At 50.1% G+C, this 20,047-nt stretch overlaps 1 protein-coding gene across 7 annotated transcripts in view; it reads left to right on the top strand.

The window, feature by feature from the left end:
* The window catches only part of SYK (spleen associated tyrosine kinase), an 83,558-nt gene extending 65,320 nt beyond the window's left edge, over positions 1-18,238 (top strand). For all 7 annotated transcript variants that reach the window (XM_049093116.1, XM_049093128.1, XM_049093141.1 and 4 more), the window contains 3 exons: positions 9,529-9,669; positions 10,333-10,445; positions 15,985-18,238. In XM_049093116.1, the coding sequence (XP_048949073.1) occupies positions 9,529-9,669; positions 10,333-10,445; positions 15,985-16,057 (327 nt within the window). In that variant the 3' untranslated portion in view covers positions 16,058-18,238. The remainder of the gene's footprint in view (positions 1-9,528; positions 9,670-10,332; positions 10,446-15,984) is intronic.
* Positions 18,239-20,047: the final 1,809 nt, after the last annotated feature.

The raw sequence follows: 20,047 nt of genomic DNA, 5'->3' as shown, positions 1-20,047 counted from the left end.
GTGGGAGGGCGCATCTCTGCTGCACACAGTGTCTCAGGGGCCGTCCCAGGAGGGTGGAAAGATTCATACCCGCTCTGCTCACTCACACAGCTAGAGCCTGATCTCACCTGGGCTGAGGCCTGGGACCTCCGCTGGGGTGGACCCATCCATTACTAGCTCACCAGCACATGGCCTGTCCATGCTGCCTTGGCTTCCTCCCAGCATGGCAGAGACCGTGGGTGGTCCTGAGAGTCAGTTACTCAAGAGACAGGAAGTGAGGCCACCAGGCTCCTAAGGCTGGACCCATGAATTGGTTCAGAGTCACACCCACCTCATGCTACACAGGTCAGAGCATCCACAGCCCAGCCAAGATGCAAGGGAGGGGAAAGGACAGGCCCACCCCTGGTAAGGACAAAGGTTAACATGAGGGCCAGTATTTCAAACTGCCATAGATATTCAGCAGCACACTGTTGAAAACTAAACCAGTAAATCTCTGAAAACTAATGAAGAAGAGAAAGAGAATATTGAAGACACTAAAAAATAACAAGCCAAAAGATCTGGATCAAGATAGTGAGGTAGGAGACCTTGGCCTCCATCCCACCGAAAGATCAACAATTAGACAGCCATTCTTGAAGGAGACAGCTCTAGGAGAGTGTGGGAATCCACTTCAGAAGCTTCAGCAACACGGGGCAACAACAGACCTCAGAATAGCTGCACAAAGAGAAAGGAGAAGAGTGTCATTTTACCTGCACGACACCATCTCCAGGCTGGCATCGCTCAGTATCATGTGAGAACAGCCAGCTAGAAGGAGTTCCTCCCATGGGGAAAGGGAGAGTGGGGTGAGCTACCAGTCTCCCCAGCCTTTGGGGGCATGGCCTGAAGGACTTGCTTCCTGTCATCCCACCCAGACACCAACAAGGCTGAGGCCTTTTGGAGACAGCTGGGAGCCAAGAGGAATGCCCGGGCTACCCCTGTCGGCCACACAGTGGGAACAACCATGATTCCTGGCAACCTACTCTGCAGGGGCCCCCGGCAGCCTTCACTGCTGAGGACTTGTGGCTGTCATGGATGTCCCCAGCTTTTGTATCCCATAATGGGATCCCATTATGGGCCCCAACAGACTGTTCCACAGAGGACCCCAGATGCTTTCCGTGCTAAAGAAACTAACAGCAAGCACAGCCTTTGCAGACTCCTGGCAGATTTCTTTTTTCTTTTTCTTTTTTTAGAGTTTTACCCCACATATTTTCACATTCACAGAGAGCAGATGCCTGATCCCCTCCCTGCTCCCCAGCCCATCAAGGAATCCACATCAGCAGCCAGCTCTGTCTGCTGCAGCTGCATGGGTGCAAAACACCAACCCAGACCCCCACAGCTGACCTCCACCTCCATGCACACATTCATTGCTATCACCTGCATCTGTGCACATGCATGCTGCAAGCCCACGTCCACTCACTGGCCTCCCTGCTGTGCTTGTGTTTGGAATGAACCCGTGCAGCTGCAGGAGTGCACATGGACAGCCAACACCCTTAAGGCTTTTGTGGGCTCAGATCTGGCCTTGTTCCCTGTCACTGGGCTGCAGTGCTGGGCTCACCTGCAGTTAGCACCTGCATGCTGCAGCCCAGCTCCCATCACCAACCTCTACAGCCATGCATGTACTAATGGCAAGCCCCTGCAGCTGTGTAAGAGCTTTCCAATAGCCAGAGACCCCATAGCTGCTAGTACATCTACATTTGGCCCCAGCCCATACTGCTGGCCCAGCCCCACTACATATGTGTCCACAGCTGGCTGCCATCACTTCATGGGCACCTGCAGGTGGCCTCCACAGGTGAGTTTGTGCATAGAACTGACTCTGGCCACCATCACCACCTAGCCTGGTCCCTACCTGCTCGGTCTCAAGGTGGTGCTGGGGACCCCAACAACAGGCACTGCAGAACCACAGCTATCATTAAGGATCATGCAATTATTATTTTTGTGGACCTCAGAGACCTAAGTCAATAAGATCTCACACGGACCACAACTGGACCTATCACTCAACCTGCACTTGCCACCCCTGCGCCACGAGACCCAGAGTCAGAGCATACTTTAGTATGTTCCCACCTTTAGGTGAAAGTCTTTATTAAAGTCAGCCCATAAAGTCTGGAAGAGGTGACTGCTTCTTCAAATGTGCAGATACCTACTCAAGACTACAAGAATCATGAAGAATCAGGGAAACACAACACCATGAAAGCAACACAGTAAACTTCCAGTAACTGACCCCCAACTGACTCCAAAGAAATTGAGATGCCTAAATTGTCTGAAAAATTATTCATAATAGTCCTAAAAATATTCAGAGTGCTGCAAAGAACATAGGTTTAAAAATTTAAAGCAAAAATTGGGAAAATGATACAAGAACAAAATGAGAAGTTCAATAAAGAGATAGCATAAAAAAGAACCAAATGAAAATTTGGAGCTAGAAAATACAGTGATTGAACTGAAGAATTCAATGCAGAGTTTCAACTTCAGACTGGACCAAACAAAAGAAAGCATCAGTGAATTCACAGACAGGTCATTTGAAATCATCCAGTCAGAGGAACACAAAGCAAGAAAAAATGAAAGGGAGAAAGAAAGTCTACAGGACTTACAGGACACCATTAAGAGAAAAAAGTCACATATTATTAGAGTCCTTGGAGGAGAGGAGAGGGAGAAGGGGGCCAAAAGCTTATTTTGAAAAAAACTGTGGCTGAGAATTCCCAAATCTGGAGAGAAATTTGGACATCCAAGTTCATGAAGTTCATTGGTCCTCAAATAAACTCAGTTCAAATAGATCTTCTCCAAATATTATGCAGAAACCTTACAGGCCAGGAGGGATTGGGATGATGTATTCCAAGTGCTGAAAAGAAAGAATTGCCAACCAAGAATACTTTTATGCACCAAAGCTCTCCTTTAGCAATGAGTAAAATAAAGACTTCTTTTTTAAAGGATATGTATTTTTTTTTAGGATTTTATTTATTTATTCATGAGAGACACGGAGGGAGAGATGGGGGGCGGTGGCAGAGGGAAAAGCAGGCTCCATGCAAGGAGCCTGATGCGGGACTCGATCCCGGGACTCCAGGATCACACCCTGGGCCAAAGGCAGGCGCTAAACCACTGAGCCACCCAGAGATACCCAAATAAAGACTTTCCTAGACAAAAGCAGAAGGAGTTCATCACCACTAGACCTGCCTTAGAAGAAATGCTGGAAGTATTTCAAGCTGAAATAAAAGAATGCTAATTAGTAACATGAAAACATATGAAAATATACAACACACTGGTAAAAGTAAGTATATAATCAAATTCAAAATACCCCAATACTGTAATATAGTTTTGTGTTAATCACTTAACTAGTGTAAAGATTAAAGGACAGAAGTATTAAAAATCACTATAGCTACAATAATTTGTAACTGATACATAGTATAAAAAGATAAAAATTGTGACATCAAAAATATAAAATATGGTGGGAAGGAATGAAAAGGTAGAGTTTTTTATACAATCAAAGTGAAGTTGTTATCACCTGAAAACAGACTGTTACATACGTAAGATGTTTTATGTAAGCCTCAGGGTAATCACAAAGCAAAAAACCTGCAGTAGATACACACAAGATAGAAGAGAATCTAAGCACACTGCTATGGAAAACCATCAGACCACAAAGGAAGACCGCAAGAGAGGAATAGAAGAGCTAAGGAGCTACAAAACAGCTGGAAAACACATTTATAAGTTTTTATCTATTAATAGTTACTTTAATTGTACATGGATTAAATTCTCCAACCAAAAATAGTGAGTGTCAGAATAAATTAAAAAAAAAAAAAAGACCTAAACTACATGCTGCCTGTAAGAGACTCACTTCAGTTTTAAGGACACACATAAACTCTAGGTAAAGGGATAAAGAAAGATAGTCCATGAAAATGAAAACCAAAAAGTAACAGAAGTAGATGTATTTATAGACAAAACAGACTTAAGTAAAAAACTGTAACAAGAAACAAAGAAACTCACTATATAATAATGATGGAGTCAATTCATTAAGAGGATATAACAATTTTAAATATATATGCGCCCAACGTTGGAGAACTTTCTTAGTATAACCTGAATAAACAAATACTAACATATATGAGAGAGAAATAGACAATAATGTAAGAATAGTAGGGATTTTCAGGACCCCACTTTTTAACTATAAAAAAGTCATCCAGACAGAAAATCAATAAGGAAACATTAGACTTGAACTATACTTTAGGTCAAATGGACCTTAACAAAATTCACAGGTGAATTCTATCTAACATTTAAAGGAGAATCAATGCCAGTCCTTCACAAACTCTTCCAAAAAATGGAAAAAGGAGGATGGTTCAACATCTGCAAAACAACAAATATGGTACTCTGCATTAAAAGAATGAAAGATGAAAATCATATGATCATCTCAATAGACGCAGGGAAAGCATTAGACAAAATTCAGTATCTTTTCATGATGAATACTTTCAATAAAGTGGGTATAGAAGGAACATGCTCTAAGATCAGGAGCAAGACAAGGATGTCCACTCCTACTACTCCTATTCAACATGGTATTCACTGGAAGTTCTAGCCAGAGCATTTAGGCAAGAAAAATAAATAAAAGGCATCCATGGCTTAAATAAAATAACATTGTCTCTATTTGCAGTTGATATAATCTTACGTATAGAAAATACTAAAGACGCTACCCAAAAAATATTACAACTCATCAAGAAATTCGGTATAGTAGCAAGATACAAAACCAACTTGCAAAAATTTGCCACATTTCTTTGTATCCACAATGAACTGTCTGAAAAGAAATAAAGAAAAACTCATTTATGATTGCATCAAAGCAACAAAATACTCAGGAATAAATTTAAATGAGGAAGTGAAAGATCTACGCACCAAAAACTTTAAGACATTGGTGAAAGAAATTGAAGAAGACAAATAAAATGGAAAGATATCCTGTGTTCATAGAGCAAAAGAGTTAATATTGTTAAAGTGTCCATACTACTCAAAGCCACCTGTACATTCAATGCAAATTCCTATCAGAATTCCAATGGCATTTTTCTCATAAATAGAAAAAAAATTCTGAAATGCATATGAAACCATAAAAGACCCCCAAGTAACCAAAGCATTCTTGAGAAAGAACAAAGCTGGAGGCATCATGCCTTCTAACTTCAAACTACACCACAAAGCTATAGGGATCGAAGCAATATGGTACCAATGTAAAGAAAGAAATGAAAAATAATAATAAAAAATTAAAAATAAGAAAAAAAGAAAGAAAGAAATGTGGGCTGATGGAACAGAACCAAGAGCCCAGAAATAACCCTATGCATACATGGCCAACTAATATTTGATAGGAGAGCCAAGAATATTCAGTGAAGAAAAGACACTCACTTCAGTAATAAACGGTGCTGGTAAAACTGGATGTCCACATGCAAAAGAATAAAATTGGACCTCTATATTGTTCCACTCATAAAAATCAACTCAAAATGGATTAAGGACTTAAACATAGGACCTGAAGCCGTGAAACTCTGAGAAGAAAACATACAAAAAAGCCTCCTCGACATTGGTCTTGGCAATGATTTTTTTTTTAATTTGACACCAAAAGCAAAAGCAGCAAAAACAAAAATCAGTAAGTGGGATTATGTCACACTAAAGAGCTTTTGTACAGCAAAAGAAACAGAAGTGGAAAGGCAACCTATGAAATGAGAAAAAAAATTGCAAACCAGCAAATAAGGGATAAATATCCAAAATATATTTTGTAAAACAATGGCAAAAAAGAAAACATCATATTTTAAAAGTCATAAAGGACTTGACTAGACATTTTCTATTCTCTTTCTATATTTCTGTAACCAAACAGGATATCCAAAGGCCAATATAAAGGAAATGCAATCATCACCAATCATCAGGAAATGCAAATCAGAACCACACCTGTCAGAATGGCTAGTATCAAAAAGACCAGAAATAACAAGTGTTGATGAGGATGTGGAGGAAAGAGAATCCTCATGAACTGTTGGTGGGAATGTAAACTGGTGCAGCCACTGTGGAAAACAGTATGGAGGTTCCTCAAAAAATTAAGAATAGAACTACCATATGATCCAGCAGTGTCACTTCTGCATATTTATCTGAAGGAAATGAAATCGCTATCTGGTAGAGCTATCTGCATTCTCATGTTTATTGCAACATTATGCACAGTAGCCAAGATATAGAAACAACCTAAATACCAAGCAACAGATGAATGGATAAAGATGGGATGGGGGGGTAGTGTATGTGTATGTATATTGGCTTAAAATGTAGGCATGGAAAAATGCTCAATATCACCGACACCAGGGAAATACAAATCAAAAACCACAATTAGATACCACCTCACACTGGTCAGAATGGCTAAAATAAACAACTCAGGAAACAACAGGTGTTGGTGAGGATGTAGAGAAAGGGGAGCCTTTTACATGTTGAGGGGAATGCAAGCTGGTGCAGCCTCTCTGGAAAACAGTATGGAGGGTCCTCAAGAAGTTAAAAATACGGCTACCCTGTGACCCAGCAATGGCACTTGTAGGTATTTACCCAAAGGATACATACACAGTGATCTGAAGGGGCACCTGCACCCCAATGTTTATAGCTGCAATGTCCACAATAGTGCACATATGGAAAGAGCCCAGATGTTTCATCGAGAGATGAATGGATAAGGAAGATGTGTGTGTACACATATACAGCCATCAAAAAGGATGAAATCTTTTCTTTTACAACAACATGGATGGAACTAGAGGGTATTATGTTAAGTGAAATAAGTCAGAGAAAGACAAATACCATATTATCTCACTCATATGTGGAATTTAAGAAACAAAACAGAGGATCATAGGGGGAGGGAGGGGAAAAATAAAGTCAGATGAAAACAGAGGGAGACAAACCATAAGAGACTGAGCTCTAGGAAACAAACTGAGGGTTGCTGGCAGGGAGATGGTTGGGGGGGATGGGGTAATGGGTGATGGGCATTAAGGAGTACATGTGATGTGATGAGCATGGGGTGTTATACGCAACTGATGAATCACTAAGTCTACCTCTGAAACTAATAATACATTATATGTTAACTGAATAGAATTTAAATAAAGAATTTTTTTAAATGTAGGCAAATATATGGGATACCAATCATAAAAAAGGAAGGAGATGCTGCCATTTGCGACAACATGGATGGACCTCAAGGGCATTAGGCTCCGTGAAAAGTCAGACAGAAGGATCACTTCTGCATGACCTCACTTATATGTGCAAACTAAAAAGCCAAACTCTTATAAACAGTAGATTTATGTTGTCGGGGTCCAAGGGGTACAGACATGAGAAGATGTTGGTCTCAGAACATAAACGTCTAGTTATCAGAGGAATAAATTCTGGAGGTCTCTGTGTCCTATGGTGACCATAGTCTACGGACTGTGTTATATACGTGGAAGCTGCTAAGAGAATACATCTTAAATGTTCTCACCAGAATGACGACAAACAACGGTCATTTTGTCAGATGAAGGATGTGCTACCTAACCTTATTGTGTGTAATCCTAACATTTTGCTATAGGTATGTGTCTCAGTCATCATACCGTATATGTTAGGAGCAGAGAGAATGCACATCACTGAAAAGATGGGGACTTGGGGGATTTCTTGAAGAAAACAACATGAAGTGGCACAGAATCCAGAGTAAAGAGTGTTAAAGAGAAAGGATACTGATACTGATCGAAGCAGATCTGTATGTGGCCCCATGACCTTGCACCACACCATGACCGTAAACACAAAGGCCCTCTGATCCCACAGGGTCTTTGCCCTGCATGCGGCACAGACACACACTGTCAGTCACACTCATCCCAGCAAAAATCAGGAAACTACGTAATGTGCTCTCAGTAGGAGGCTGGTTAAGTTGTAGTAGATTTATAGGAAGCATGCAATCAATGCTTCTAAAAGTTGGCAACGTATATCCCTAGCTTTTCTACATCCCAAAAGGTACATATTACCCCCCATACTTGGATATAGATTTTTCTGGAGGGATTCAGAAAAGATGATCAAATGCGGCCATCCCAATGGCTGAAGATGTGTATCACCTCAAAATTCAAATTAAAATGGAAATAGCACGCATGACTATATTGTTCATAACTTTTGAAAAATCAGAATCTAAAAATGATGCATTACATCATTGAGATAGAAGTGTAATCAGTGTGTCATTTAGAGACTTGCCTTGGTGCCTGTCCTCCCAGAGCAATGTCCCAGGGCTGCACCCCACTGACTTACTTACCATAGGGCAGGCCATCTCTCCTCAGCCCAAAGGGTGCTGGTTAGAATGTCGTCCATAGGACGGAGCAGGACTTTCGTGCACCGAACTCCAAACCCCGGAGGAAAGGGTTTTTGCTGGGCATAGCCTCAATGTCTTTACTACCACTTACTTTTTTAAAGTAGAAAGTTTAAAACATTCTTGGAGTGCTTGGCTATCTCAATTGGTGGAGCGTGTCACTCTTGATCTCAGGGTGGTGAGTTTGAGCCCCACATTGGGTGTAGAGATGACTTAAAAATAAAATCTCTAAAAATCTTTTTAGAAAAAGAAAAGTTTAAAACATTTTTTCCAGCGATACTAACAGCCTGTGACAAAATAATTAACATTAGCTTAAAATCATAGACAAATACATAGTAATAGTTAAATATACTTAGGAATAGTCTAGTATTTCTCGGAGCACAACCATGAAGGTAATATTCGGGCTTGACTCTTCAGTAGTTACAACAGGCTCCACGAAGCTATGAGTAGCCAAAAGAAGAGGTAAGAGAAAAAGACAAAAAAGTACAAGAAATACAGTCTGAATCTTTAAAAATACAATTGAAACTTAAAATTTAATTTTTTTAAGATTTAAATACATATTTTTAAGCTTCAGAACAAATACATACATGCACACGTGCACAGGGCATTCTGTGAGTCATTTTATTCCTGTTTTTTTTTAATTGTGGTTAATATACATTAATTTCATTTGCTAACCTCAATTACACCGTCTTAACTATTTTTAAGGGTGCAGTTGGCTAATGTTAACTTCGTGGTAAGTTAAGTTGGATTAAGTGTTATTCCCTGTGTGTACGACCAGTCTCCAGAATTCTCTGACACTGTGTCCTCATTAGACAGCTACTCCCCGTTCCCCCTGTGAGCCCCCTCATCCCGGTCCTTGGCAGTCGTCTCTGTGAACCAGACCCATGTCGGGGCCTCAGGTGCCTGCTTTCGTGCACTATTTGTGCTGTAGGGACTTGACCAGCTTGTTTCACTGAGCGTGATGTCCTCAAGCTCCATCCACGGCACAATGTGTGTGTCGTTTAGAGACCTGCCTTGGTGTCTGTCCTCCCAGAGCAACCTCCAGGGTCAGGCACAGCATCCCCTTCCTGTTTAAGGCCCAATGATACCCTATCGCATGGATATTGACACTTTGTTCATCGGTTCCTCGGGCGATGGACACTCGGTGGCACACACCTGTTGCTGCTTTGAGCATGGGTGTCCGCAATTCTGGTGTCATGGAGAGCCTCTGTCTGCTTTGCTTTCAGGCCCAGACCCACGGGAAGTGGCCCGTGAAGTGGTACGCCCCGGAGTGCATCAACTACTACAAGTTCTCCAGCAAGAGTGACGTCTGGAGCTTCGGCGTGTTGATGTGGGAGGCGTTCTCCTATGGGCAGAAGCCCTATCGGGTGAGCCCCTGCTCTTTCACTTCCAGCCGTGTGGCCATCGGGACAGAGAAGCACCCGATTGTTGTTACGAGGTGCTGAAAAATCATAAAATTGTCAAATCTGGGCTCCCTGTTGGAGCCTTTCTCTGTCTGGTGACCCTGAGCGGTTAATATGACCTCAGTTTAATATAGACTGGAAAAATGTATATATTTGATATTAATTGCACAGTGTATTTCTTTTCATTGTCCATTACACCTGTAAATATGCATAAAATAGATCTAACTCAACATTCATTAGGGTAGAAATAGAGATATTTCATCCTGGCTAGTTCCAGGATTAAATTTATAGTTTAGTTAAATATTTTAGATTTTTAAAAATCAAAACATGCATGCCAAAAAGTGCACATGTGCTAGAATACAGCTTGATGAATTTTCACAAACGAGGTGTCCCCATGAAACCTGCCCCCAGGTGATGAAACACAACAGCACCCCAGGCACCTATGGCCTGTCCCCCAAGGGTAACCCCATCTGACCTCTAGGTCATGGGTTAGGTGCTCCCGCTTTTGTATTTCTTATACGTGAAATCATGCCCTCTGTTCTTTTGCTCTGTTGTGTTGTGTTGTGGTTGTTATGTTGTGTTGCTGAACGCTGCCTTTAACAAGCTCGGGTGTGTTCTGCATTTTAGGGCATGAAAGGAAGTGAAGTTTCAGCTATGCTGGAGAAAGGAGAGAGGATGGGGTGCCCCGCGGGGTGTCCAAGGGAGATGTACGAGCTGATGAAGCTGTGCTGGACATATGAGTGAGTACCCAGCATGCCCTGCAGTTCACGCCAAGGCCCTGGGGCAGATGGGAAGGCATGGAAAAGCAGCTCCGCCTCTGCCTTTTCATGAACCAGGGATGTGCTCTCTTCTAACCAAAGAGGGGTGGGGGGGCCTGCTCCCTGGACCATGCACTCGTATTCTTTGGTCCAAAAAATATGTTTAGACAATTAACTCTAATCCAGTGTATCAACATTTAAATGTGGATTTTTATCACCGGGGGGTGAGGGTGGTCAGCTCAAAAGGTGTCCATGGGAGTCTGGGCCAGTCCATGACCCACTTGTGGTGGTCGTGAACGGCAGGGGTCCTCAGCAAGGGAGATGTCATACTTGCCCTATTCCTGACCAGCTGTCGAGGTGAGACCCTGGGTGTCTTCCAAGTCACGGGGGATCGGCCCAGGGAGCGCTGCCCCAGCGGTGACTCAGCCCTTGGAAGTGGTCCTCACAGTCTGCCAGGTGCCATCACACATCCTGCCAGGGGGGTCGGGGGGGGGCGCCCATGGCCTGGGGTGGGCAGGTGTCGTGCAGGGCACCTCAGCAGGCCAGAGAAACACGTCACACACGAGAGTCGGGGATTCGTCCCGGCTGCCAATCAGGGAAGTGGCCTTGACCTTGCCTAACGGGCAGCCTGCAAGTAGACCATAGGGAATCCTGGGCCCCGGTCCTTGTGCGTCTGACCCCGGTGTATGCCGGTGAGCCCCCCCCCCCCACCCATAACTCTGAAATGTGGCAGGAGTGTGATCTAGAGGAGCCTGTGTGCATGCTGTGTCCTGGCTTCAGTGCCGCGGGGTCAGCTGTGCTGTCAGATACACAGGCCGGTGCAGCAGGAGCATCTGAAGGTTCCAGAATGTTCCAAGTGCTTTCAGATGCGGCCTGGGATTGATTCTGTGACTCCCCAAGGAGCACCCTCCTCCGCAGTTGGGAGTGGAGGTCATGAATGCCATCATGATCTAGAGATGACCCCAGGTCAGCCCCAGAGGGAGAGGGCACATGTCCCTCCATCTGCTGCAGACACTGTCCAGGGAAAGGGGGCCCCGTCAGAGCCACCGGAGACAGCGCAGGCTCACCCAGGCCTCCAGCAGGCATCCTGTGCCCTGCTTGGCTTTGGAAAGACCCCCCTACATGCTCCCAGGGCTGTGAGGATTCCCTGGGGGCCGAGCCCCAGGTCGGGAACACGCTCACGAGCCTTCCCTCCATGGGCGCGGGCCAGCCTCTGACCTCAGCGACCCCTCTTTCCCAAGGACATGGGGTCAAGTGACCCCCGACAGCAGCGCAAGGCCGCGGGGCAGGTGTAAGCCAGGGAGGGCGCTTGCTAGAAGTGAGCGTTCACGGATATGTTCTCCTGCCTGCCTGGGGCCTTCCCATGGAAAGTTTCACTTCCTGGGGAAGAAGATGCTTGAAATCATCCTGAAACACATTTTTTAAAACCCGAAATTAAAGTGGACTGTCAGGGAGATGGTTAAAATCAGCACTTCGGCATTTAATGCTAATACCGACACGGTTTGTCTGGCATCCTTTGTGTCTGCCAGTGAGGAGGGGACGGGCCCCACGGGGTGGGGCGGCCAGGAGTGGGGGCACCTCTGCTCGGCTCCGGGGTGGGGGGCCCTGACCTGCCCCAGACCCTCAGTGCTCTGCACGCTCTGCTATGACTTGGGGCATCGGGACCAGGCCCTGCTCTGCCCGCCCATCCCTGCTGGACACATGCGGCCCCTTGCGCTGTCACCCCAGCGTGGTCCACAGAGAGTGGACACACCAGCGACACAGGTCTCCTGGGTCCTCAGCAGGCCTCTGAGCCCTCAGAAGGTCTTTCTTTCCTGGGGTAGGTGCCCACCAAGAGGTCTCAGTCACATCAGCGAGGCTGCAGGCCGGGGTGCCTTTCCGGTGGCTTCCACCCAGGCCTGCTCACTGAACCAGCCGTGGGATTCGAGTGTGGGCAGGTGGAGGGCAATGAGGACAGCCCGTGCCCAGGACTAGACACCACGGCTCCTTGGCAGGGTTTGACTGGTTTCCAGCACCTCTGTACTTGTGAAGGTTCGGGTTCTTCTGGTCGTGACCCGACATGGCGGGGGGATGGGGTGCTCAGAGCCTGGGTCTAAGTGTACGTAGTTAGATGTGCTCCTGGATGACAAATCTCCACTTCCTTGGGCACGGCCCCCAGGGAGCCTCAGACCCCAGGAGATGGCCTGGCAGCAGGGCCCTCCCTGGGGATCTCGGGGGGATGCCCGTCCCGTCCCGGGCAGCCTGCAGCTCTGTTCCAGCCAGCCTGCCCTTTGGTTCTATGGTGTGTCCTGGAGCGACGGGGCGGGGGACAGAACCCACCTCCGGGCGTCTCCCTTCCAGAGGAGAATAAGGCACTCAAGGCAGCACCTGCAGAGGTCACACGGAGGGCAAGGTGCACGGACAGAGCCAGGCAGGGAAGAGGGGCCCCCACGAAAACAGGGAGTGGCAGGGCTGGGGGCTTCAGTCATGTTCTACAGAGTCAGCGCCTGCCCTGTAATTAGGGATGCCAGGGGGGGAAAGCCCCTGTGAATCAGGAGAAGTTGGGTCTCTTTACCCTGAAAAATGGACTTCTGCCCAATGGAGAAAAGCATGGACACTGAGTGTCTCTGAGGTCAGGAATGATCTAGATGGGGCCCAACATGCTGCTTCAAGATCAGTAAACATGAGCAACGGGGTGACATTGCCTGGACCATCATGAGGCCTGCTCCTGCGTCCCTGCTCTGCTCAGTGCCAAGTCCATTCCCTCTGAGCACCTCATCCTCGGAGTACCTCATCCCTGAGCACCCCATCCCTGAGCATCCCCATCCTCTGAGCATCCCCATCCCTGAGCACCCCATCCCTGAGCATCCTGTCCTCTGAGCACCCTGTCCTCTGAGCACCCCATCCCTGAATGCCCCATCCCGAGTGCCCCCTCCCCTAAGAGCCCCAGTCTTGAATTCACTATCCCTGAGAGCCCCTCCCCTGAGCGCCCAGCATTCATGCATGCAAGCCACCATCCCTGCACCTGGGGCGGGGGTCAGCAAGCCTCACGGAACTGCCCCGCTAGAGCCTGCAGTTGGCGGGGGGGGGGGACGGCCAGGCAATAAGTGAGCTAAAGAATCCATGCGCTCTCAGAAGGTGATGGGTCCAATGGCATATCAGCGCTGAGGACAGGCCCTGGAGGGTGTGGTTCACATGGGCTGGGGGTGGGGGTGTCCCAGGACACCTCCTGCGGGGAAGCACTTTCTCACACAAAGAGATGCAGCACCCGCCTGGCTCACAGAAGCACAGTGAGCTTCCAGAACCTGGTGGGTCACCAACATGAATACAAACAAACCCTATGTATTCTTCATGCTTTTTGAGGCTTTTTTTTGTTCTAAACATTCAACTAGATAGATGAGTTGGTTAACATATGATAGCTGCATAGACAGATGATGGATGGGCAGATTGGGAGCTGTTTAGACAGACATATACATGCACACTTTGAGATTTATCACTGACACGTCCCATTGACCACCCTCCACGTACCCATCCAGCCCACCCGTTGACACTTTCTGGGTGAAGGTTACAGCCCTAGGCTGGCTGTGCTGGAGGATTGGGTGTGTGGGGCAAACATACCACACATTACCCCACTTCAGCCCCACTTAAGCCCATGATTACATATTTGATGGCCATAGAGCCACTGTCAGGAATCACGGGGACTGTCGTTAGAGGTCCACATGGGCCTGTGTTAGGGAGCAGTGTTCCACCTGAGGACCCCAGGATTGGGGGCGGGGGTGCAGGCAATGAGGAAAGAGGGGCCACTGGCACGAGGGCCCGAGCAAAGAAAGCCCCCCAAGGCCTGCGGAGGTGACACAGACAAGTGGGGACGGGCAGGAAGCGGGCACACATACAGGGCACTTGGCCACACTGACTGATGCTCAGTATCATCCCAGGGGCATCGAGGAGGGTCCTCCCCACCCTCAGGAAGCCTCACAGGGTGTCTCTGCTGAGGGCTGGCCTGTATCCCTACATTGGTTTGTGTGCTCAGTGCCTGGTTGCTGAGTGGCCAGAGACTTGGGAGCTCTGTACATCTGGTCCCCAGAGTGGGAGAGGGACCCTGGGTTTTGCAAAGTTGATGGGGTGTGTTCTGTGTAAAAGGAGGGAGGCTGTCCGTCTGGGTCGACATGGGTCCCACCCAGGCTCCTGCACAGGGCATGGCCACCACCCCACCCTCCTTGATCACAGCTTGGTGGCCAGAGTCACAGCCCCCACCCTGAAGCCTGGGGTGGCCCGCATCCCCCGCCATGACCACAGACCCCTGACAAAGTCCTGCAGTTCATCCTGGATTTCGGGAGCTCCTGAAAGCTGTAGGTGAAACCATTTATTTTGATGCCATTTGACAAAACCCAGTTTGGTTCTGTAGAAACAGAGCTTCCTCCCAGTGGTAAGTGATTCTGGGTCCCCGTGAGCCTGGCCCCCTGGGCTGCCCTACCAGACCCTGTGCTGGGCCGTCCACCTCTGGAAATCACAGTCTGAATGTGCATGCGGCACCTCGTGGAACCCCAAGTTCTGTTTCACTTACTGGGCAACTCTACCTACTAGCAGGAAAGCCCCAAATCCCATAATGTCAGCAAAATAGCTTCCACGCCTGAGTAGGTTCTCACAATTTTAAGACATACTTGCTTCCAGCCGGTCCCGTCATGGGGGAGCAAGCGGAGAAGTCCATACAAGCTCATTCAGAAGTTACGAATTGTTAGAAATGTTTGCACATCATTGCTTAGGTCGTGACCTGCCCCCAACAGTGACATAAAGTACCGCCTTGCTGTGCTGAGTGTTGTAATAGGGGGCCCACCTCTGCATCTGCCGTGGCAAGTTTTGAGATTTGTGGGGTTTTTTTTTAAGATTTTATTTATTTATTCATGAGAGACTCACAAAGAGAGGCAGAGACACAGGCAGAGGGAGAAGCAGGCTCCCTGTGGGGAGCTCGAAGTGGGACTCAATCCCAGGACCCCGGGATGATGACCTGAGCCAAAGGCAGATGCTCACCCACTGAGCCCCCAGGCATCCCAGGTTTTGAGTTTAATACAATCCCATATCAACAGCACGTTTTCAGAAGATACGGAGCTATCCTGTCAAGGTGAGGGGGGAGTTCAAATTGTGCCCATCCATTTTTAACAAGAGTCGGAGTCCAACTTGAAATACGGGCCTGGGGCCCACTGACCCAGTAGGTATGTTTAGGTGCTTTCTATTTTGCTGGATCAGCAGGAGAAAGTCTCCAAACTGGGCGGATCAGAGCTCCTAGCTTTGAGAGCAAAACATCTCCCAAGGTGAAGACCGAAGTGCATCACGTGGCGATCCCGTTGTGTGCAGGTTGGGCCCTGCAGATCGGGTGGGCCTGACTCTGTTCTGCGGGGGCTTCTGGTCGCCCGGTGTGGGGAGCAGGGCCAGCAGGTGCCTGCAGGGAGCATGGCCGTTGGCACCTGCTGCCCTCTTAGGGGCTGGGGGGCTGGATCCCAGAGCAGCGCAAACACCAGCGCTAATGCACCTCTTCCCTTTGCAGGGTGGATCGCAGGCCGGGGTTCGAAGCCGTGGAGCTGCGGCTGCGCAATTATTACTACGACGTGGTGAACTAACGGCCCCACACCCTCCGTGGCTGCCAGGGGTGAGGGGAGCCGTCACAGCACAGCCCGCCCAGCATACAGATTTTGAGAGCGGCCCCCTCTCTGTGCCGACAGGAGAGCCAGCCTTGCGCACAGCATGCCCCTTGACTGTTGCCCCCAGAGCCTGTCCTGGAACTCGCCCTCCCCCGACAGCCTGGGCAGACAGACAGACCCCAGGCCCCAGGGACCCGTGGACGGCTCTGTGTTCCCTGTGTGTGTGGTTGCCCTGGCAGGTTGGTTCCCTTCGGGCTGTGTGTCTGCCTCCTGACGTCCCGCTGCCTGGAGGTGTCCCGGGCACCCACGCCGCCTGCAGTGGACGGGACGGGAGCAGACGGGGGCTCGGCTGCCTCCAGAATGTGGCTCCAGCAGGTCTGAAGATGGAGTCCTGCCACGACAGCTTTCCTGGCGATGAAAGTGCTTTGAGGTTTTAAAAAAGAAAAAGAAAAAGAAAAAGAAAAAGAAAAAGAAAAAGAAAAAGAAAAAGAAAAAGAAAAAGAAAAAGAAAATTCAGGCTGGACCAGCAGGATTTCTAAGCGTGGGGCCAGTTCACGGGGAGTACAGGTGCGGGTCGTGCCTTCGCTCTGTGCCTCCAGAGACTCAAGACGCCCCTCCACGTGGAAGATGGGGCCGTCGGCGTGAGCTGACCTGGTGTGCCTCCCCGCTGAGGGCCTCCACCCAGCCCACCCTCCCCGGTCGGGGCTCGCATGGAGGTGGTGGAGAGGGGCCGTCTGTCCCCTCAGGCCTGAGCAAGGACAGATGGCACCGTGCAGCGGGCTGTCCTCTCTTGGGGAGGCCCCGGCTCCGTGTCCTGGAGAGACAGTGCCGCCAACCCCCCGACTCTCTGTGTTCATGGTGTGGGGGTGAAGGGGACAGCCCAGTGGCCACGGCCACCATGGATGAGTTTCCTAAGCTTGTTTCTATCCATCATAGAGCCACAGACCCGGCGCCTCACCACGAGCATGCCCGAGTGGACTTTGGGGCAAAGCCACATGCCTGGGAGTCCTGTGCTGGTCTTCTAGGGGGCGTGAGCCCTCGAGTAACGAGTGAGCTCATACGTGCCCTTGGCCCACGAACGCCAGTTTGAAAGAATCAGCCGTCGTCCTGAGGTCCCTGACCCCACAAACTTGGGCGGTCCTTGGACATCGTAATGTGCACGTCCATGCTGTGGGGAGACACCTGGTCCCTCCTCGCACCCCGGGGGACCGGGGGGGGGGAGAGGCAGAAGCTGGCACCCTTGCTGAGCCAGAAGGGGACCTGAGCCACTCATCAAACTGGTGGGAAGAAGCGTTTAGAACCCACCCAGACCTTTCGGGGTCATGCTCCCTGGCAGTTTAATCATTTTGCTGAATAGGAAGCCCTGGCTGCCGAGCACGTACTCAAAACAGTGGCAACATACACTCGGAGTCCCTGAAGCTAAAAAGGTGAGTGACCGGATCTCTGCGGCCAGGCTGTATGTAGATTTGCTGGAGTCGTGCCCCGCGGAAGGGTTGGGACAAAGCACCGGTGACAGCCGAGCAAGAGGCCGTGTTCTGAATGGCTTCCTGCTGCCGCCGGGCCTGTGTCTCTGGCCAAGGCCACCCACGGGAGGCTCCGCGGTGTGAACGGGCGACGTCTGCAAGGTCAGGATCCTCACGGGGCGCTGGCCAGGGCTGGACCTCCCACGCTCACCGCCCACCCGACGGTTCTCTGCCCCCCACGCCCCCCGGCGCCCGGGCCACTGCCCACTCCTCGTTCAGCCAACGGATGCGCCACTCAGGCCAGAACCAATCAGTGCCGATGCCACAGACACCATGTCCCCACCGTGGGCCTGGAGGCTCCCGGAACACAGCGGTGATCCCTGCTGTGGTGACAGTCACAGGGACTGTTTCAGGGGCTGTCACGGGCCTTGGCTTTCCTGTTGGATGGCTGCTTCCCACTGACCCCAGCCCAGCGACCGCGGCTCTGCCTGGGTGTCCGTGCACGGGGGTGACCGCTGCGTCCTTGGGGCTCCCCCACTCCCTCCCACAGAGCACGCACCACCATTTCGAAGAACCACATTTTTTTTAACTACGATTTTTTTAAAATAAAAGTTTTTAAAGTAGCTTTGTGATGATTTTCATGGGTGTTACTAGAATGCTGTAGGTCTCACCGTCAAATAAACAGTGTTAAACAGCATCATTAAATGCGAGGTGTGGTTTTTTTTTTGTTGTTTATTTTTAGTGTTGGGTGCCCAGGTGAGTCCTAAAAAGCTGGATGCACACAGATCCCTGGGAGCAGGTCCGTGAGCTTCTGTTGTGCAAAGTCGTGCCGAGGAGGGCCCTGGCTGGCCGTCACCCCTGTTCCTGGGCGGGGTGGGAGGGTCTGCCCGAGGAGGGCCTCACAGCCTGCCTCATACCCCCAGGGAAGGGGGGGCATGATGATCCCACAGATCCTGGCAAGTGCCAAAGCCCGGCTGGGGGTTGTGGGCTTTCCCGTTCTGTGTGAGGACAGCTTACAGGGCTCTGTGGGGAGTGGAGGAGTTCTAGATCACACCCCCCTCTCCAGCTGTTTTAAGGGGGTCACCCAGGCTCACTCACATACCACGGACACACAGCATGGAAATATACACACGACACACGTTCCTGCATGTCACAGGTGCACACGCACATGCCACAGACACGCATAGCACAGGAGCCCACACACCACACGTGCTGGGCCTCACCCCCAGGGACCTCCTAAGTGCCAGCGTGAGGCAGGAGTCCTGCTGGGAGGGGGGACAGGGGATGCGCTGCTGGCTGTTCTCACTTCTCCCGAAGTCCCGCTGCCTGGAGGTGTCCCGGGCGCCCATGCCGCCTGCAGTGGACAGGAGGGGAGCAGATGGGGGCTCGGCTGCCTCCAGAACGTGGCTCCAGCAGGTCTGAAGATGGAGTCCTGCCACGACAGCTTTCCTGGCGATGAAAGTGCTTTGAGGTTTTAAAAAAGAAAAAGAAAAAAAAAAATTCAGGCTGGACCAGCAGGATTTCTAAGCGGGCCAGTTCACAGGGAGTACAGGTGCGGGTCGCCTTGGGGCTGGGCCTGGGACCACAGGTCAAGGGTCGGTGCCTCTCTAGGCCCCCAGCCTCCCTTGGGGTCCCACTGATGGGCCTCCTGCCAACACAGGCAGAGGTTTGGAGTGGGCAGACCTCATACTCCCTCAGCAACCCTGACACCAGGACAGCAAGAGATGGGGTCAACACAGAACGCACCTGTTGCTCTGGAAGCCGTAGGAGTGCAGAGCAATACAGTCGGCTGGTCCCCAGCACCAGCCAGGGGTGGGTCCCCTGCACGCGGGGGAGGCTCACCCACCACCTTGTGCCGACACTCGTGAGTGCAGACGCAGAGACCAGGGGCCCAGCTCTGAAAATGTCGGGGGAGGCCTCACCTCATGGGGACCCGCGGGCCAGCGGGGTGGGAGCTCAGGAAGCCAGGGACCTTGACCTTGAGCCTTCGACACCAGGGAAGGGGCAGGAGCCACAGCCGGGATGCGAGGCAGCTGTGTGGCTGAGTGAGCTTGGGCCAGGGGGGCCTTGGGGCTCGCACCTGTCATGCCCAGGTCCGTAAACGCGCCCTCGGTTCAGGGAAGGCAGACGCCTTTTCAAAAGTAGGAATGGGTCCTGCTGTGCGTGTGCTGTCCTAGTAGGGATGGACGGTGCTGGCGGCTCCTGCGTTGTGCTTCTCCTGGGCACTGCTTGTGGCCGTGGGCGGCCAGGGACAGCGGGCCCTCCGGAGTCTCTGCATTTTCCCGGGTGATGTGAGCCAGACAGAGGCGGCGCCCCAGCCCTACTTCAGCCCCTTCCCCCTAGCGTGGCCCCCGAGGGGCCGACCCGCACCCGTGAGTCTGTGTGGTGCAGCCGGCACTTGCCCCAACGGAGCAGTTTGGGCAGCCAGGGTCACTCCTGCCCCGGGAAGGGCCCCGGGAAGGGCCCCGGGAGCCCGTAGCCCACTCGGACTGGAGGAGTTACCCTA

This window comes from Canis lupus, chromosome 1 (assembly GCF_003254725.2).
Source record: "Canis lupus dingo isolate Sandy chromosome 1, ASM325472v2, whole genome shotgun sequence".
Classification (NCBI taxonomy): Eukaryota; Metazoa; Chordata; class Mammalia; order Carnivora; family Canidae; genus Canis; species Canis lupus.
This window is presented reverse-complemented; position numbering and strand designations above follow the sequence as displayed.